Source organism: Panicum virgatum, chromosome 2N, assembly GCF_016808335.1.
Source record: "Panicum virgatum strain AP13 chromosome 2N, P.virgatum_v5, whole genome shotgun sequence".
Lineage (NCBI taxonomy): Eukaryota > Viridiplantae > Streptophyta > Magnoliopsida > Poales > Poaceae > Panicum > Panicum virgatum.
The window spans coordinates 62514237-62531673 of record NC_053146.1 but is presented as its reverse complement, the minus strand read 5'-3'; the positions used below and the strand labels follow the sequence as shown (position 1 = coordinate 62531673).

Here is a 17437-nt window from a genome sequence, read left to right as displayed (position 1 = left end):
GCAGTTGGCCACTCTTTGACTATTTGGTTTCGAACGATAATGGAAGTATGGAAACGGCCAGCCCATGCGGTTGGCCAAATAATTTTTCTTGTCATCTCCCTGTGTTTGCCGCTGATCTTGTGGATAACGAAGACTCGCCTGTGTTTGCAGCTGGTTTTTTAGATGACGGCAAGATAGGATACGGGTTCACGTCAGCTGACGATTTGGAAGAGGTTGACATCGGTCCTGGGGATAAGCCACGGCCGACATTTATTAGCAAAAAGTTGGATCCGGTCTTGCGTGAGGAGATGATTGCACTGCTAAAAGAGTACCAGGATTGTTTCGCATGGGACTACACTGAGATGCCTGGTCTAGACAGAAGCATCGTCGAGCATCGGCTCCCGCTCAAGAAAGGGTTTCGGCCGTTTCAGCAACGAGCACGTCAGATGAAGGCCGAAGTCCTAGAAGAAGTCAAGAAAGAGGTGGAGAAGATGTTGGATACTGGGTTCATCAGGTCGTGCCGGTATGCAGAATGGATCTCTAGCGTGGTACCGGTACAAAAGAAGGATGGCCGATGGTGTGTCTACGTCGATTTTAGAGATCTCAACAGAGCGACGCCAAAGGACGAATACCCGATGCCTGTTGCAGAGACATTGATCAACGCAGCTGCCGGCCACAAAATGATGAGTTTTATGGACGGTAATGCCAGCTGTAACCAGATCTTCATGGCCCTAGAAGACGTGAACAAGACCGCGTTCAGAGTACCAGGCACAGTCGGCTTGTTCGAATATTTGGTTATGACCTTTGGACTGAAAAATGCCAGTGCAACGTACCAACGTGCCATGAATTATATTTTTCATGATCTCATCGGCAAACTGGTAGAAATTTATATCGATGATATCGTGGTCAAATCCAAATCTGCTGGGGGCATCTAGAAGATCTGCGTCAAGTCTTGGAGCGGACTCGAAGGTTTGGGCTCAAAATAAACCCAAAGAAGTGTGCTTTTGGCGTGTCAGCCGGTCAATTTCTGGGATTCTTGGTGCATGAACGGGGGATCGATATCAGCCTGAAGAGTCAAGAAGCTGTGAAGACGATGAAGCCACCTACTACGAAGAAAGAATTGCAGAAGCTCATCGGTAAAATTAACTTTGTCAGACGATTTATTTCTAATCTGTCTGGGCGCATCGAACCATTCATGGGTTTAGTGAATATCAAATCCGATGATGAGTTTCGCTGGGGGGCAGAACAGCAGCAAGCTTTCGATGAAATCAAAGAATATTTGTCAAAGCCTCCGGTGTTGGTTCCTCCTCAGCAAGATAGGCCGTTCTATGTGTACCTATCCGTGGGTGACACATCCATTGCTTCGGTGTTAGTCCAGAAGCACGACGGCCAGGAGAGGGTGGTTTTCTATCTCAGCAGGCGCATGTTAGACGCCGAGACTAGGTATCCTGAGATCGAGAAGCTTTGCCTTTGCTTATTCATTACATGTACAAAGCTTCGTCATATTTTGCTCTCGGCGGAAACAATTGTCATATGCAAATCGGATGTGATAAAGCACATGTTGTCGGCTCCTGTTCTGAAAGGCCAGCTTGGAAAATGGATGTTCACATTGTCGGAGTTCGATATTCGATATCAGCCTGCAAAAGCAGTCAAAGGACAGGCACTGGCGGATCTTGTTGCAGACAGGGTCAACGCTGATATTGCTGCACTATTTATTCATGCTTGGGCTATGTTTTTTGACGGATCAGCTTGTGATGATGGCTGCGGTGTGGGAATTCTGTTGGTGTCGCCTCAAGGGGTGACTTACTCGTTTTCCATCAGGATGACTGCACCATGCACCAATAATTTGGTGGAATATGAAGCCGTTCGCAAAGGGATGGAATTGCTCCTCGAAGCTGGTGCAGAAGCGGTGGAAATATTTGGAGATTCGAAGCTGGTGATTTCTCAGCTCACGGAAGAATATAGGTGTGAGAGCGAGGCTCTTTTTCCGATATGGATGCAGTGCTGTGAGTTGATGTCACAATTCAGGTACATCAATTTCCACTGGATACGCAGGACTCTGAACAATGAAGCCAATGATTTGGCACATATGGCTTCTGGATACAAGGGAACGGCCGATGGGGTCGATGTAGAGGTTCAGTTTCTAGAACCCGGAGACTGGAGAGCCGATATCTTCAATTACTTGAAGGATTCGGCTCGGGGGGCACCCAGGAGGATAAGACTCAAGGCTATGAAGTATGTTCTGATAGGGGATGATATGTTTTACAGGACCTTGGAAGGACTACTGCTTAAATGTCTGGGACCTTCAGAGTCAAATTGGCTCTTCCATGAGGTTCATGAAGGAGCCTGCGGTACTCATCAATCGGCTCATAAGATGAAGTGGCTGATTAGGCGATCGGGTTATTACTGGCCCACTATGCTTGAAGATTGCTTCAAATATTACAAAGGATGTCAGGCATGTCAGAGGTTTGGCAAAATTCAGATAGTGCCAGCATCAATAATGAATCCTATCATCAAATCGTGGCCGTTCAGAGGTTGGGCCATGGACATGATTGGTCAGATCAACCCGTCATCTAGCAAGGGTCACCAGTGGGTCTTAGCTGCTACAGATTATTTCACAAAGTGGGTGGAGGCAGTCATGTCAGTAGCGTCAAAAGATGTGATCAGCTTTGTCAAAGAGCACATCATTCATAGGTTTGGGATCCCTCAGACCATTACGACCGATGGAGGATCGGTCTTTATATCGGAGGAGTTCAGGAAATTCGCCGATGACATGGGAATTAAGCTGATCAGATCATCTCCATATTATGCCCAAGCTAATGGACAGGCTGAAGCATCCAACCAGAGCCTCATCAAGCTCATAAAAAGAAAGATCGATGAATATCCTAGGCGCTGGCATGAGGTGTTGTCAGAAGCTTTGTGGGCATATCGTATTTCATGTCACGGGTCCACCAAGACATCGCCGTACCATTTAGTCTACGGCCAAGACGCTGTGTTGCCATGAGAAATCACTGTTGGATCAAGGCGTGTCGAGTTCCAGAACGATCTGACAACTGAATAATATGTAGCCTTGATGACAATGTGGAGGACCTGACAGAGCTAAGACTTTGGTCATTGGAGAAGATTAAGGAAAACAAGGCTAAAGTTGCTCGTGCGTACAACAAGAAGGTCAAGCCAAAGAATTTTCGGGTTGGATACTTGGTTTGGGAAGCAGTATTGCCATTAGGAACTAAAGATAAAAAATATGGCAAGTAGTCTCCAACTTGGCACGGGCCGTACAAGATTGATCAGGTTTTGCCTGGGAATGCATACATGCTCGAGGAATTGGACGGCGTCAAGTTTTCTGTTGCTGTGAATGGTCAACACCTCAAGAAGTACTTCCCAAGCATGTGGGAAAGCGAGTAACAAGAGCCGATGAGATCCATCTGGCTGTATCGAGAAAGGCCAACACGTTGAGTTGGCCAGTAAAAAAAAAGAGAAAGGCCAACACGTTGAGTTGGCCAGTAAAAAAAAAGAAAGATATAGGCCAACACATTGAGTTGGGCAGTAAAAAAAAAGAAAGAGAAAGGCCAACACGTTGAGTTGGCTAGTAAAAAAAGAAAGATATAGGCCAACACGTTGAGTTGGCCGATAAAAAAAATGAATGAGAGGCCAACACGTTGAGTTGGCTAGTAAAATACATATGAGAAGCCAGACAGCCGATGTGTGATCATCGACTTGAGATGTTTTAAATGAGTACAAGTTTCAGGTTTAACAGGCAACATCAAATGTTTTCTGAACAGTTCTACTAGTTCAGGAATTTTTCTATGGCATGGATGGCGTCTGCACGTACAGCATCAGCTCTTGCATTGATTTCTTCGTCGTCCTTGTCATCGCCTGATATTATCTGTCGACTCAAGGTGCTTATTTCTGCAAACTCTGCCTGTATTTGTTCATTCATTTCTTGGGCTTCCTGCCTAGAGTTTGCGATCGAAGCTTTCTCCTCTTGGATTAGTCTTTGGGTAGTGCGGACCTTTTCTTCAAGTTCCATCAGTTCCTTTTCCAAGAGGTTGAGTCGTCTTGTGTTCTCGGAGATATCAGCTTTAGCATCCAGAGTTACTTTCTTTTGGTTGAGGGCTTTGCACTTTTGAGCTATGTCAGTTTTCAAAGAGACTTGAGAATGACGTACTTCTATTCTTTGTTGAGCTGCCTTCACCTCTGCCCGAAAGAAAGGAAGATGGCCAGCTGGCCAAAGTTTGACTCGAAGTGATTCTGGAAGCCGGGATTCTATCTGCTCAAGAATTTCTTTTATCTTGCTGGAATCATCAACTAGAGCAGTGATCAGAGCAGATAGTAGATCCTTGATGAGTTGAAGCTGATTTGCCAAGTTAGCCGATTGCTGCAGAGATGGTGTTTTTGCTCCAGAGGCAGTCAGACCCATTGATGCCGGGTCAAAGGAAAGCAAATCTGAAATATCAAAGCCCTGTGGACATATCTGAAGTTAGAGCAAGATGCGTTTATGAAGCTATCGGCTGGTTCAGAATTGGTTCTCATAAAAATTACCTGTTCTGAACAAGAAATGATGATCGGTTCAGGTGTAGCTGATCCGGTTGGATTGAAGGTGACAACAGGGGCTTCGACTGTGTTAGCCTGTCTGTCATGCACATCCGTCAGAGTATTTGAATTTTCAGTTGCTCTAGTATCAACTTCATAAACGATGACTTCGTGTTGTGCTGGGCTACTAGTTTCGAGGATGTCTTCAGTTGCGTCCTGGAATTAAAATTACAGTCGACCAGAGTACATATATACACAGTAAAGAAGAAGTTTTAGAAATATGAGTTACCTGGTTGGTGTCGGACTCTGATGGACTCGGGGAAGCTGGTGCTGGTTTCTTGACGACACGCCTTGTGATCATCTTCCTTTTCTTGGTTAAGACTCAGGGGGCAACGCTTGCAGAAGTTTGTCTTCGTTTGGAAGCCGACTGAAATAAGTCTGGCTGGATAGTCATTATCACTTTCTTCATTGATGGTGACCCTTTGCAGAAGAGTATGTCAGGGGCAGTTGGAAGAAAGTGGAATGGCCCCCCGTTGCTGGTCATAGGTTCTGGACCATCCTGTTGCTGCTAACAGGATGAGCAGGATTAGTCAAGTAAAGGAATGGAGGACTTAGAAATGATGAATGTATAAATTCAGTACCTCTTCATCGGGGATTACATATTCAGAATCAATTTGCTGCAGTCGAGGACCTAGAGCTTTTCTGAAAACATGGGTTTTCCACATTTCCCACCATGTGTTAAAATCGATTGATGAAGGATCAAAGGACAGATCGGCTGTTATTGGAATGTGGTGGTCATCGAACATGCTGTAGCATCTTGAGCTGGTGAGACCATCAGGCAAATCGGCTCTACTCTCCACCAAGTGGTGAATATGGAAGTGGGGAGGGACCTGTCCTAGGCCAAATTGCCGAGCTGCTATGATTGGTTGGTAAGTCTCGTAACCTGGCTTGATAATTCTATTGGAGGTGCTGATGCCAACAGGAAGGAAGCCAGGTCGGATCATTAAAGAATATAGATGCCGAGTGCTGTCGTCATCGGCAAAGTTATCTAATCTGAAGGCAGTTGGGTTTTCAAAGGATTCAGATTCAGTGAATGGAAAATAGAGTGGATTGTCCAGTCCTTTGTAGAAGACTCTGAACCAGTTTGCTGCATCTGCTGAATTCTGTTTACTGCCAGGAAGACTAAATAAAGTTTGGCCGTAACTAGTACATCTAATTAGTTTACCACTCTCATCAGGAAAAGAGTTCTTGATCAGGCCTTGGAAGTTCGGAATATGGTGCTGAAAGTACAGTTGTGCCCACAACTGAATGAACCACCAAGGGCCTCCAGTTCTCAGTTTCTTTTGGTTAAGCAAGTTAGATGTCATCAAATGGAGATATCTGTAGGTTTCTCCAAGGAAAAGTTTACCTAGGCCAGTGCGGTTGCCATGGGCCAGATGGTAGGCCAAGGGAAGGTAATTCTTAGTCGGAGCTAAAGAAGGACCACAGAAGATGAAGTGCTCTAGCCAAAGATTTAAGAAGGCTGTGTGTTCCTTTTCAGTCACTGGACCTTTTGTTTTCATGTGCTGTTTCATGTAAGTGCCCCAGTTTGTGCAGTTTGCCTTGGAAGAAAGTTTAAAGGGGACTTCTGCCATTTTGTGGGCAGCAGGATTAGGAGATCCAATGTCTAAACCAGTGATCATGGTGACATCTAGCAGAGTAATGGTCATGGGTCCATGACCGAAGAGAAAACAGTTCAGAGCATCGGACCAGAAATAGCCGATGGTTTTCAGAAGGTTTTCACATTTGTCAAGTGGGGACAGTGATAAGCTAAGTGCATCAGCTATGTTTAATTCTTGCCACAAGGGCATGAAAGCTTTTGCTACTCTGCTGTACCATGTAATCCAGCTCTCATGAGGGTTAGGCTAGGCTCTTAAGCAGTCGGCCCAGAGGTTCAAATCGATGTTTTGACTTACGAAAGGGATCCTATTTGCTTCACAAGAGATCAAATCTATAGGATTTTCGAAAGTTCGTGGGCCAAGACAGAAAGATTTTGGATTGGAAGGGTGCGGCAGAAGGATGTCTGACACCTGAAGTTCAGAAATTCAGAAATATGCATATGGTGTCATATTTCAGAGTTTAATATTTCAGAGGCTTAATAAGCTGAGGAAAACTAAATGATTAGGCCGAATATTACATTCAGGCCGCAGATTGCCGCATCATCAACAGTAGGATTTGTGGTCTGAGCTGCAGAGTCTGCCATGGTTCAGATCCGTTGACTTGGGGTTTGGTTGCTGTGGACTCTGATTCGAATTTCGGGAGCTTGGAGAGTTCTTGCTCGGATTTGTAGAGCTGGGTATTCGAATTACGTTCGGATTTAAGAGCTTGTTTCGAGTTCGATTCAAGGTGGAAGTGTTACTCTACTCTTGTGCGGGTTGCTTCTAGTTTGAATTTCGTCGGCTCTTGGATATTTATAGAAGCCTGATGCGTTGCCATCGGCTTTTTGGAAGGTAAACAAGTACACGCAAAATTGAAGGAAATTGATTTCATTAAAAGGAAAGGTTTCTTACAAGGAAAAGCCGATTGTTACAAAGGAATTAATCCTTCGGCTTTACAACCCTACTCCTACAGTACTACTTCTACTGCTCGTAGGTACCTAGTACCTACGGCGTTTGGGGCTCCTGGCCGGCACATCTCCACCATCGTCGCTGTCGTCGTCATCGCTGCTGAAGGCATTGCTGCCGCCTTCGGACCCGAAGTCGTTCCAGCCGTCGCCGCAGCCGTTGTTCTCTTCCTCGCTGTCCTCCTCGGAGGACCCGAGGAACCGAAAGGGCTTTCCGCCCATCGGCTCATCATCGTCGGAAGGAGGAGTCGATCTCCTCTTCCGAGGAGGAGTCGACTCCGTCCGAAGAGGGGTCTTCCTCGTCGTTGCTCTCCGACTCCTCCTGGAACAGGAGCCGGAGGTCTTCTCCCTCGGTCTTGGGCTCATCCTCCTCGGAGACGGTCCCGAAGTCGAACTCCTCTACATCCCAGTGCAGAGGAGCCAGCGCTTCATATGCTGTGGTTCGGTCCCACTCCGGCGTCGGCTCCCGACTCTCCGGGATGGAGTCGATGGAAGAAGCAGGGAGGGGGGAAGAAGAAGGAGAAGAGGAGGAGGAAGAGTCTCCGAAGGAGTTGGACTCAGAGGAGGAAGAGATCGCCATGGCTACTGGTGCTGGAGGACTGGGGTTTTTTCTGCGCTACTTGGCTTTGGGAGGAAGAAGGAGTTTGCCGTGAAGAAGAGCCGATTCGGGGTGAGATTAAATAGTGAAAAGATGGAAGATGGATCGGCAGTTTCACGTTCTACGAGGAGCCAGTTGCAGAGACGTTGCGTCTTCCTTGGTAGTTGCAGTGTGTTTTAATGAGCATTAACGGGAAGATGAAGCGACGGAGTGATTTTGGAATTATCATTGCCAAAACCAGGGGGGCATGTGTTATCGCCATAAATTAACAGGCTTAATTTATGGGCCGAAAGCAAGGTGGGCTTAAAGCAGAAGATTAAGAAGGCTTGTAAATCGACTCATGCGTGAGCATTTGGGCCACATGGGCCATGTATCTTTAGGTTTGGCTCAAGATTAGAGATAGAGTCCGATCGGGACAAGATAGAATTAGATTGTTTCCCAAGTCTCCGGACTATAAATATGTACCTTATGTTATTAAAAAAATGTCATCACATCTCGCAAACAACAACTCTCGGTGCATCGCCACCCCTAATTCTAGGGTTTCATCCAAGTAAGCGCCATGCTGCCCTGATCGCTTCTTGTGATCAGGGCAGCGTTGTTCTTGCTTTTACCTTGGTATTACTCGTACTGAAGCGTTTTTTATGGCGAGTAATGCTAGTTATCCTGATGTTCGTAGCATGGCTTTTAGTAGATCCGTCGTGCTTTTGTTGCTAATTGTCTACGAATATCATGATTGTCTTTACGCGATCATATCATCATCTTATACTAGCTCTTGTTGCATAGAGTTAGCTGCGTAAGGGCAGCACACTGCTTCTTTTATGTTTAGTAGATCTGATCTGTTATGGTTTGCTCTTATTCTTTAAGAGTTGGCGCAATATCTGTTAGATTAGGCCTTTCAAACGGGTTGGATGATCCGGTGGTGTACTAGATGCTTTATTTTAGCCTTGATAGGGATTGTTCTGGGAATCAGCTCTTGCTAGTTCTTAGGCCTCTGTTTTGGGTTATGGTTTAGTTATCTGTTACGTTCATTAGGTCCAATCACATGTAGGATGTTCCGATCTAATAGTAAAGCTTTTACCGTCGTGGATTAGATTAGTTAGATTTAATTGAAGCAGCTTTACAGTTATTCCCTTTATTTATCAATATCTGGATGCAAACAGATCCAATCTGACACCGGGACTCGATCGGCTCTTTAAAGCTGATGCAAGAGTCGTCCCGGGGAGCCGACCATGGCTCGGACTTATGTTTCCACTTGTTTGTGTATGCAGGCAAATCGTTGCAAGCACGTTTTCACCTTCTTGATCGGGTATAGGTCAGGTGGCACGCCCGACTTTCTCCAGAATCTCCGGGCGCGTGACGGAATTGCGGGCCGTCAATGAGGTAGCAGTGCCTGCCAGCACTTTGGTGACCTCCCGGCTCTTCGTGTTGCCTGTCACTGCACACCGGTGGGTTTCGACCGACAGCAAGATGATGGGAATGAGACTCCTTGTGCTAACTGTAGTGATGGTGAGGAGGAGTCATTTGATGAGCTAGGCAGTGATGGAGAAATTGTGAGCCACAATAATGAGTTTCCTAGGTACAAGGATGAAGCGTCCCCTCATAAGAGAAGACTTAAATGTGATAACAACATCAGTCTCAGGAGACTGATGACACATTTATTACATCAGATGGTTCATCACCGTACAACTTTTCGCGGTAATGGGCAGAGAAGCGCCACTATCGCGAGGATTACAACCCACACCCACACAACGATATTAATTGTAAAAAGGGGGTCATCAGAGTCTTGCGCCATGCGGTATCTCCTGCGGGTGACCCTAATCCACAGGCAAGGTTGGGTGCAGGACGGTACCCTACTCGACGTCCTCGGGAACGAAGTCTGGGTCTTCCTCTGTAAAAATTAAGAATGGGGTGAGTACAAACGTACTCAGCAAGTCCAACCACACCAACGGAGGGGAAATAAACAGAATATAATGCACAAGGTAATTCAAGGATAAGGTTAAGGTTTACTTTTGCGGAAAGCTAGATTTTATGCAAGGGTTCATTTGAAAGCAAGCATTTCCAAAACCAGTTTTCTTGTACCGAGTAACGCGAAGGGTTGATCCACACAGGATCCAAGTTTTAAACTACTACCGGACTCCTCATCCGCCATAGCACACGGCACAACTACCGGACACTTATCCCAAAACAACCCACGCCAACCCATCCAAAATAAACTCTAGTTATGTGACCACACCGTAACTCGCCCAGTACCGTGGGCACGGCTATTCGAATAGATTTTAACTCTGCAGAGGTGTGCAACTTTACCCACAAGCAGGGTACCGCAACTCAAACACCGTAGCGTCGGTGCAGATCCCAACAAAGCCATTACCCACCTTAGCTAGACCTAACTAGCCATCACGGGATGCACCAAGGGGTCATTGACCTGTCACAGGGGTTTTAACCGGGGCATAAGTCATACAGAGCTAATCTCTTCTCCTTGATCACCCATTGTTCTCAGCCCTCCTGATGGCTATCAGACTAACTAGTGGGGTTTATGCTAAGCCGTTGCCCATTCAACGGTCGAGTGGTTTGCACGATAGTGGAGTTAGGTGAGATGACACACCAACTCGGTCCTTAGTTGTGACAAGATGGATATCTCCCTTCCTCGCTCTGCCACACAGGCACGAGCACACTAATTGGCAAATCACACAGAAATGCCATCCATCCCGTCTAAACTCATCTTTCGAAATTTCACATTTTTTCCCTTCCCACACACTCACACATTTTCCTTTATAAAACAAATTGTATTGAGTTCAAGGTCCTAAGCGTTCTAATAGCGATTAACGTCCAAACACATTCAGACATTAACCTAGATGGTCAAGGAATGGTTATAACAAATCAAGGGGTGGCTATCCAACCGTGTTTTCAGTAGGCAAAACATATGCAATTTTGTAAAACAGGCCAATAGGTTGTGTTTATAAAAACTAGGACAAAAGCATGCATCAAAGGATGGGATTGAACTTGCCGTCTTCGAATCCTTCCGGGAGGTCCTGATCGAAGCGCTGTCCTTCGGGTTCGAGGTCGTGGAACTGGTCCTCGTTCGCTGGCTCACAGTACTGCTCGTCGACGGGTTCTCCCTCGTTCACACCGTGATCTATGGCGCATACAAACAAACACACAATCAAGAAAAAGAAATAAAAGCTTTATCGTTGAGCTCGAATCAGAAACAATTAAGATATGGAGATAGAAGTAATATTTTAGGGCGGTTTCCTAATGGCATGGCCAAAACTATGTTAGGAATGACGTGGTAAAGTTTCAGGTCGATCGGGAGTTGTTTAGCGCATGAAATGATAGGTTACAGGGAGGTTTAGGGGTTAAATAAGGAGTTAAGGACCTATTTGTAATTAGTGAAAGGACTTGATTAGAATTTCGGGGAAGGTTTGGGTTACTCTGGAAAAGAGTAGGGTTTTATTTATAAATAAGTTTATATAGTGGGGGGTTTTCTTTGTAAATATTATAAAGGGTAGGGCTTAATTAGCAAAAGGGCTAAAGGGTGGAGGGGTTCTTAAATAAAACGACAAAGGGCAGGGGGTATGGGCATATTTGCCATGTCTTCTTCCTCCCCTCGCGCTGAGAAATAGGGGAGGGGGTGGCACACGCCGGCGGCGGCCCTAGGCCGGCGGCCTGGGGCTCGGGAGCGGCTCTGGAGTGAGGGAAAAGAGAGAGGGAGGAGGGAGGGTCCGATCCCCGGCCGTGGCTCGGCCAGAGGCAGCCCGAGGTGGCCTAGCCACGATGGCCGGCGACAGCGAGCGGTGGGTGGCGCTGGGCCGGCACCCCAGAGGCGTGGTGGCGGTCAAGGGGGTGGGGGAAAGCACTGGGGAACTCGGGGGCTCGATTTCCCCCGCTCACCTTGGATTGGAATGGAGCGGGAAGGCCGGTCCACGGAAGGCAGGCGCGGTGGCGGAGCAAGCTTGCGGCGGCGGCGCTGCGTGGCTTGGGAGAGAGCTAACACAATTTGTACCCTAATTGCAATACTAACACATTGCTCCATTTTGATTCAGAACATGTATGTCAAAACCTCAGCTACTGCAAGGGTCTACACAAGGTTTGGTGGTTCTGGAACATTGAACCTAGAGGCTAACATCCCAACATCTCAAGCAAATTCCAAAGTCACAGTCCAGGTCACATATGGCCATGCAAAAGCTCAAGTCAAAGCTAAAGAACCAGAGAGGAAGAAACTTACACCAAAAAGGGCAAGACCTCTTCCACGGTTGTTGATGTCACCTGAGAAGTGAATACCCCAACCAATGTTATGTACCAGTTGATGTGTCAGTTATGGATGTAGCCAAACTTGTGGCCTTTGTTATGTGTGCTTTGCTATGTCTAGCCAAACTTGTGGCCTGTTAGTACTTTCCTATGTGTGCCAAACTTGTGGCCTTTGTTATGTGTGCATTGTAAACTTGTCCTGAATTAAAGCCAAACTTGTGGCCTACATTACACTTGCCTGACAATTTGTGACATGCATTCCTTGCACAAACAGCAGCAACAGAGTTACACATTACATAGTCAAGTAGTTCAAAGGACCCAATGTCATGAGCACAAGGATATTACATGACCCTAAACATCACAAATGCTACAAACAGCAAGCCAAAAGCATACAGAAGCGCCAATCTTTCATTCTCCAGTTTCCTAACTCTATCACCCAGTGTTGCAGCTTCTTGCTCTTTGAGTTTCAGTTCTTCTTTCATAGCTATCAGCTCTGCATCTCCCACATTACCGACCTACCCCAGCTCCAATCTTGCTTCGTCTACTGCCATCGACAGCTTCGCGTTCTCCCTTTTCAAACGCCAGACCATGTCACGCAAATCACGTAGCAGCTGCTTCACAAAGGGAGTCGTTGTGGATTCTTCGTACCAGGCGAACATCTCACAGCCCCCAGCCTACACAACAACCCCACCGAAATTCAAGACAACGGACAGATCAAAGCAAAATTATTCAAGGGAGCAGCGCTTACCCGTGCTCTCAAGCACTTCAGATACCTCCTCCCAGGGTTCTCATCGCTCCAGGAAATCAACCTTGCCGCCTGCTTCCCGCAATGGCATAGGTAAGGCGGCCAGTACTGCAGCGGCCCCCCCTCGACACGGAATCGGCGACGAGGCTGGCCCCCCTCGAATCGGACTTGGCTTGACGACGACGACCCGCTTGATGCCGCACCGGACTGCGCAGACCTCCTCAGCGACGCCTAGTCGGGGCTGCGCGGCTACGGCCGGGATTCGTCCCGCCGCCGCCGGATCTAGGGTTGGGAGGGACGGGAGCGGGAGGGGGAAATGGCGGCTCGACTGCGGGGGAGAGAGAGAGAGCGAGAGGTGGGGGGAAAGCGTTTTGACCGCCGCTGGATCCGACGTGGAGTAGGCGTGACGTGGAGGCGGAGCTGACGTGGACATGCGACTCGGTCAAAACAAACACAGGAAAACAGGGTCGCTTCAGGGACTCCCTATTCCTGGTTTTGAAGTTTGGGGTATTCCGGATTCATTGATAACTTCAGGGGGCTGAAATTGACTTATTCCTACGATTTATATCACAGACATAAGTTACTCACAAGAAGACGACGAACAGGGGAGAGAGAGCAAGAAACAGAAGTGGCCACGAAGGAGCTGCGAGATTAGCAGCACAAGTGATCGAGGAGGATTGCCAATCTAGGTGCTGCGGCAAAATCTCTGTCTTGCAATTACATCTCCTGGCTTCCGCGGCGTGGAGTGGGGGCGGCGGCGGCGGCCGCCGGCTCCCACGCCGACGCGGTGAGCAGGGAGAGGTCCTTCCAGCCGAGCTTGAGGCACGCGGCGTCCTCCACCAGCGTGTACCCCTTCCACGGGTACATGCCGAGGAGCAGCCTGGCCTGCGCGGCGGGGCTCCCGGCCAGGGACACCGGCCGGAACCCGGCGCGCCGCAGCTCGTCGCCCCACCGCTCCACGCGCACCTCCCCGGTCCGCTTGGGTCCGCCCACGGCCACGATGTTCCGTATCTCCGCGCCCAGGAGCTGGCGCTCCACGGCGTGGCGCTCGGCGGACTCCGCCGCCGCCGCGCCGGCGCCGTCGCCCAGCGCGTCGAACAGCGCCGAGTAGTAGTGCAGCGCCTCCACGAACCGGCCGAGGAAGTCGCCGCTGTGGCCCAGGTCCTGCTCCACGATGGTGATCAGCTTCGGGCGCAGGCTCCTGAGCAGCCGCACGGTGCCCACGTCCGACCCCGTCACGTCGTAGAGGCAGTGGTGCATCCAGTGCACGACGGTGGCCTCGTCCTGCTGCTGCCGGTGGCGCGGGCCGAGGAGCGCCGCGGCGTCGGCGACGTGCCCGATCTTCCCCTCGATGGGTTGGAACTCGAAGGGCAGGCCGAGCGAGGCCGCGAAGTCGGCGAGGCGGCGGCCCGTGGCCTCGAGCACGTCGAGCGAGGCGCCGAGCCCGGTGACCCGGAGCGAGCGCGGCTTGCGCGGGCGGGAGGCGAGGATGTGGAAGAGGCCCGGCCACTGCAGGCCCTGCATGATGTCGAGGTCGATCACGTGGAGGCGGTCCTCGCCGTCGAGCGCCTGCAGGATGGCCTGGTTGGCGGTGAAGTGCGAGAACTTGACGAGCGGCGACAGCGCGTTGTACGCCTGGAACGCGCCCGCGACGCGGCGGCTCTGCGCGGCCGCCAGCGGGCGGAGCGCGAGCGGCGAGTAGGCGCCCAGGTAGGAGCTGAGCACGCGCGCGCACAGCGCGTCCCCGAAGTAGGCCGCCACGCGCTCCGGGGAGGACCCGAACGGCGACGCCAGCTCGGCGATCTCGGGCAGCAGCTCCCGCGCCTCCGTCAGCTGGTCCATGGCCACCGCCTCCGCGCAGCGCAGCAGCAGGCTGAGCAGCCGAAGACCCCGCGTCTCCGGGCCCTCCTCCGCCGCCGCCGCCGCGGCCGAGCCGAGCCCAAGCAGCTGCTGCCGCTTCCCCCGCGCCGGGCGCCCCTCCCCGTCCTCCTCTTCGTCGGGGGACGCCGGCGCCCGCTTGGCCTTCATCGCTGCCGGCGCGTCGGTGGCGGGGGCGGGGGCGCGGGACAGCACGCCCTGGAGCATCGCGCCGTCGGGCAATAATTCGTTCCGGGGCAAGGCCACCGAGTCACTCACTCTGTCACCCCGTGGCGAGGCAAGCGAGAGCCGAGAGGGGACGGCTACTGATAGCGCTGGTGACTGGGGAGCGCCGAGCGCGAGCGTGGAAGGATCGATCTCGCCGTTGGCTTGGCGGGGTCCGGTGCGAAGAGCGAGCGAGGGCGCGCCAGGGCGGCCGTCTGCTTGTCTGGTTGCAGGCAGTTGCCGGCGCGGCCAGGCAGGGGGAATCGAAGGACGCGGGCCGCGACAAGGTCGTCTCCATCCGGGGACGGGAGAGGCGTGGGGTTTTCTAAAGAAAATCACGGGGGCCGGGCGGCCGGGGTGTGCGTGCGTGTGCGGCCGGCGGTGGCCCTGTTTGTTCCCTATCATCCCTATCGCAAACGATTCCCCGACAAAAAAATCTCATGTGTATGTAGTACTAAACGAAGTTTATTTGTAAAATTTTTTCATGAATGAGTGTAATTTTTCAGGACGAATCTAATGATAGTAATTAATCGATGGTTGGCTACAGTAATGCTACAGTAACCATCCTCTAATCGTGCGGTCAAAGACCTCATTAGGTTCGTCTCGCGAAGGAGCGCAGGGGTGTGGAGTTAGTTTTATAAATTGTTTTTATTTAGTAACCTAATTATTAGTCAAAAATTTTATGCTAGTTATGCTGCTTCAAATCAAACAGGGCCGGTGCCGACGGGGGTTGGTTTGCTCTGCTGCGGGCTTCAAATCAAACAGGGCCGGTGCCGACGGGGGTTGGTTTGCTCTGCTGCGGGTCCGGCCGGGATTGATGGTAAAGCCAGTGATCATTCGACGGCGGGCGAGACGGGGCGCCGGACAAAAGCTCCCCTCGGATACCAGTGTGCCTCTCGGGGGGACGTTTGACGTTTCTGGTTTAGGCCCAGGCTGACAGGCTGTGCCGGCGCCGCGCATCGACGGGACGCGCCACAGTGCACGGCGCGGGTGTGGCGCTGCCGTTCGCCCGTTCTCGTGCAAGCAGCTAGCGTTGCGGCTGCAAGGAGGATTTTGTTGGGTATTTTTTTACTTGCTTGCCTGACTGCCTGAGCCCTGAGCCGGTCGTCCCCGTGCTGGCTGACACCAAATCCTGCCTGGTGGGCGTCTCAGCGGTGAGGGTAGTCAGGTGTCAGGTGATGTAGATGCAACACCCGGTATATGGTTTCTTTTCATGGGTACAAGATTTTTTTTCAGCAAGTGCTACTACGGCCGCGCGATCGACGGCGTCGTTGTGTTATGTAGCATGGAGGTACTTGCACGGCGGACAAAAACAAAAACTAACACGATAATACCGGCAGAGATGAACCACATGTTTTGGGGATAAGTATTGGAGTGTGGACTGTGATTTGACCACTGCTCAAATAAGGTAACATCAGAGGCTATCGATAGAAAGAAAGCGACCACATACACCGGAGACATTTGTCGTTTGCCACATCTGCATGCTGTTCTCTGAAAAAGAGAGGTCACCCCTACTTGGATTTGGACTTGGCCAACCCGAACCAGCTGCTGGGTTACAACTTACAACCCGTTCGTCATGGGCCCATCCATCGTTAACTGGGCTTATTAGAAATCTTCGTGGGCCGACCCCATCGTTTTATCGGGCCTCTGGCGAACTTTATTGGAGATCGCTGTCGAATTCTCGAGAGTCCAGACGAAAAGAGATCAGAGATCACGCGGCCACGCGGGGACCGAACGGCGCCGCCGATTTCCCACCGACCTCCATGATTGGCGGCAGCGGCGGGGGACGAGACCGCGAGTCCAACCCAGACGCCTCGACGGCGCTGCCCGTCCCGGGGCCCTGCGCCTCGACGCAGCGGGCGCTAGCCGAGTGCCACCGCCGCGCCGCCCGCGGGCCGATGCTGCCAGAGGTGCTGTGCCGGCACCTCAACCGGGCGCTGGCGGAGTGCGTCGTGACCCTGTGCTGCCCCGACGAGATCGAGGCCGTCCGCACCCTCTGCGGCAGCGCCGGCACCGAGCTCAAGCGCACGCAGTGCCAGCGGGCGCGGATCGATCTCTCCCTCTGCCTCGAGGCACATCAATAGCCCTGATCTATCTGGGCTATCTTATCCGGTAAAGGCATACAGCGATTCCCTTTGATGATCAAACATTGTAGAATGTAATCTTGTCATGGAACATTGGAGCCCAACCAATTCTGTATACAAAACTGTACATTAGAGTTTAGAGATTACTCTGAATGAAACATTAGAGATGCAGCTTCGATGTGAAATTCATGGTATGATCTTGAGTATCCAGTTGTATTCTTGGAAAGAGGTCATGAATTGAAATTTGCTTGCTATGGATTTAGAACAGTGTAAAGCAACTTCAAGCAAAGTTTGCCCAATGCTGCAGTCCGTATTAATTAGTATGCACACTATCATGTTTATTCAGATATTTTTCACATAAATTGTTTGGGATTCATTGTGGTTTTTGATATTCTTTAATGACTAGAAAATCAGGCCGTGATTAGAACTAGTGAGAGATGGAGAAGGGGTGTTAATTTTGCTACTTTAAGACTTCTGAAAGAACAATTCTGTGACTGAGGAAAAGGGAACGTTGCATTTGCATTAGCTGTTCATGTACTATCATGATAGCATTATTCTTACATGTAATT

The 17437-nt window shown here is 50.2% G+C and overlaps 2 protein-coding genes and 1 long non-coding RNA gene across 3 annotated transcripts; 1 reads left to right on the top strand and 2 right to left on the bottom strand.

The window, feature by feature from the left end:
- Nucleotides 1-12191: 12191 nt before the first annotated feature.
- Nucleotides 12192-13166, bottom strand: LOC120661713. The gene is made up of 2 exons (XR_005670026.1): nt 12706-13166; nt 12192-12631 (listed from the first exon to the last, which is right to left on the bottom strand). It is a non-coding gene; the product is annotated as an uncharacterized LOC120661713 (long non-coding RNA).
- A 26-nt stretch (nt 13167-13192) lies between these two features.
- LOC120661710 (scarecrow-like protein 23) lies at nt 13193-15075 on the bottom strand. Its single transcript, XM_039940631.1, has one exon. The coding sequence runs from the start codon at nt 14785-14787 to the stop codon at nt 13420-13422; it is 1368 nt and encodes a 455-aa protein (XP_039796565.1). The 5' UTR covers nt 14788-15075; the 3' UTR covers nt 13193-13419.
- Nucleotides 15076-16463: 1388 nt separating this feature from the next.
- On the top strand, nt 16464-17157 carry LOC120661711. Its single transcript, XM_039940632.1, has one exon. It carries the CDS (start codon nt 16548-16550, stop codon nt 16866-16868), a length of 321 nt encoding a protein of 106 aa, XP_039796566.1. The 5' UTR covers nt 16464-16547; the 3' UTR covers nt 16869-17157.
- The last annotated feature ends 280 nt before the right edge of the window (nt 17158-17437 follow it).

Excerpts from the sequence above, each read along its gene's own strand:
- LOC120661710 (XM_039940631.1), bottom strand. The coding sequence starts at position 14,787 with ATGCTCCAGGGCGTGCTGTCCCGCGCCCCCGCCCCCGCCACCGACGCG.
- LOC120661711 (XM_039940632.1), top strand. The coding sequence starts at position 16,548 with ATGATTGGCGGCAGCGGCGGGGGACGAGACCGCGAGTCCAACCCAGAC.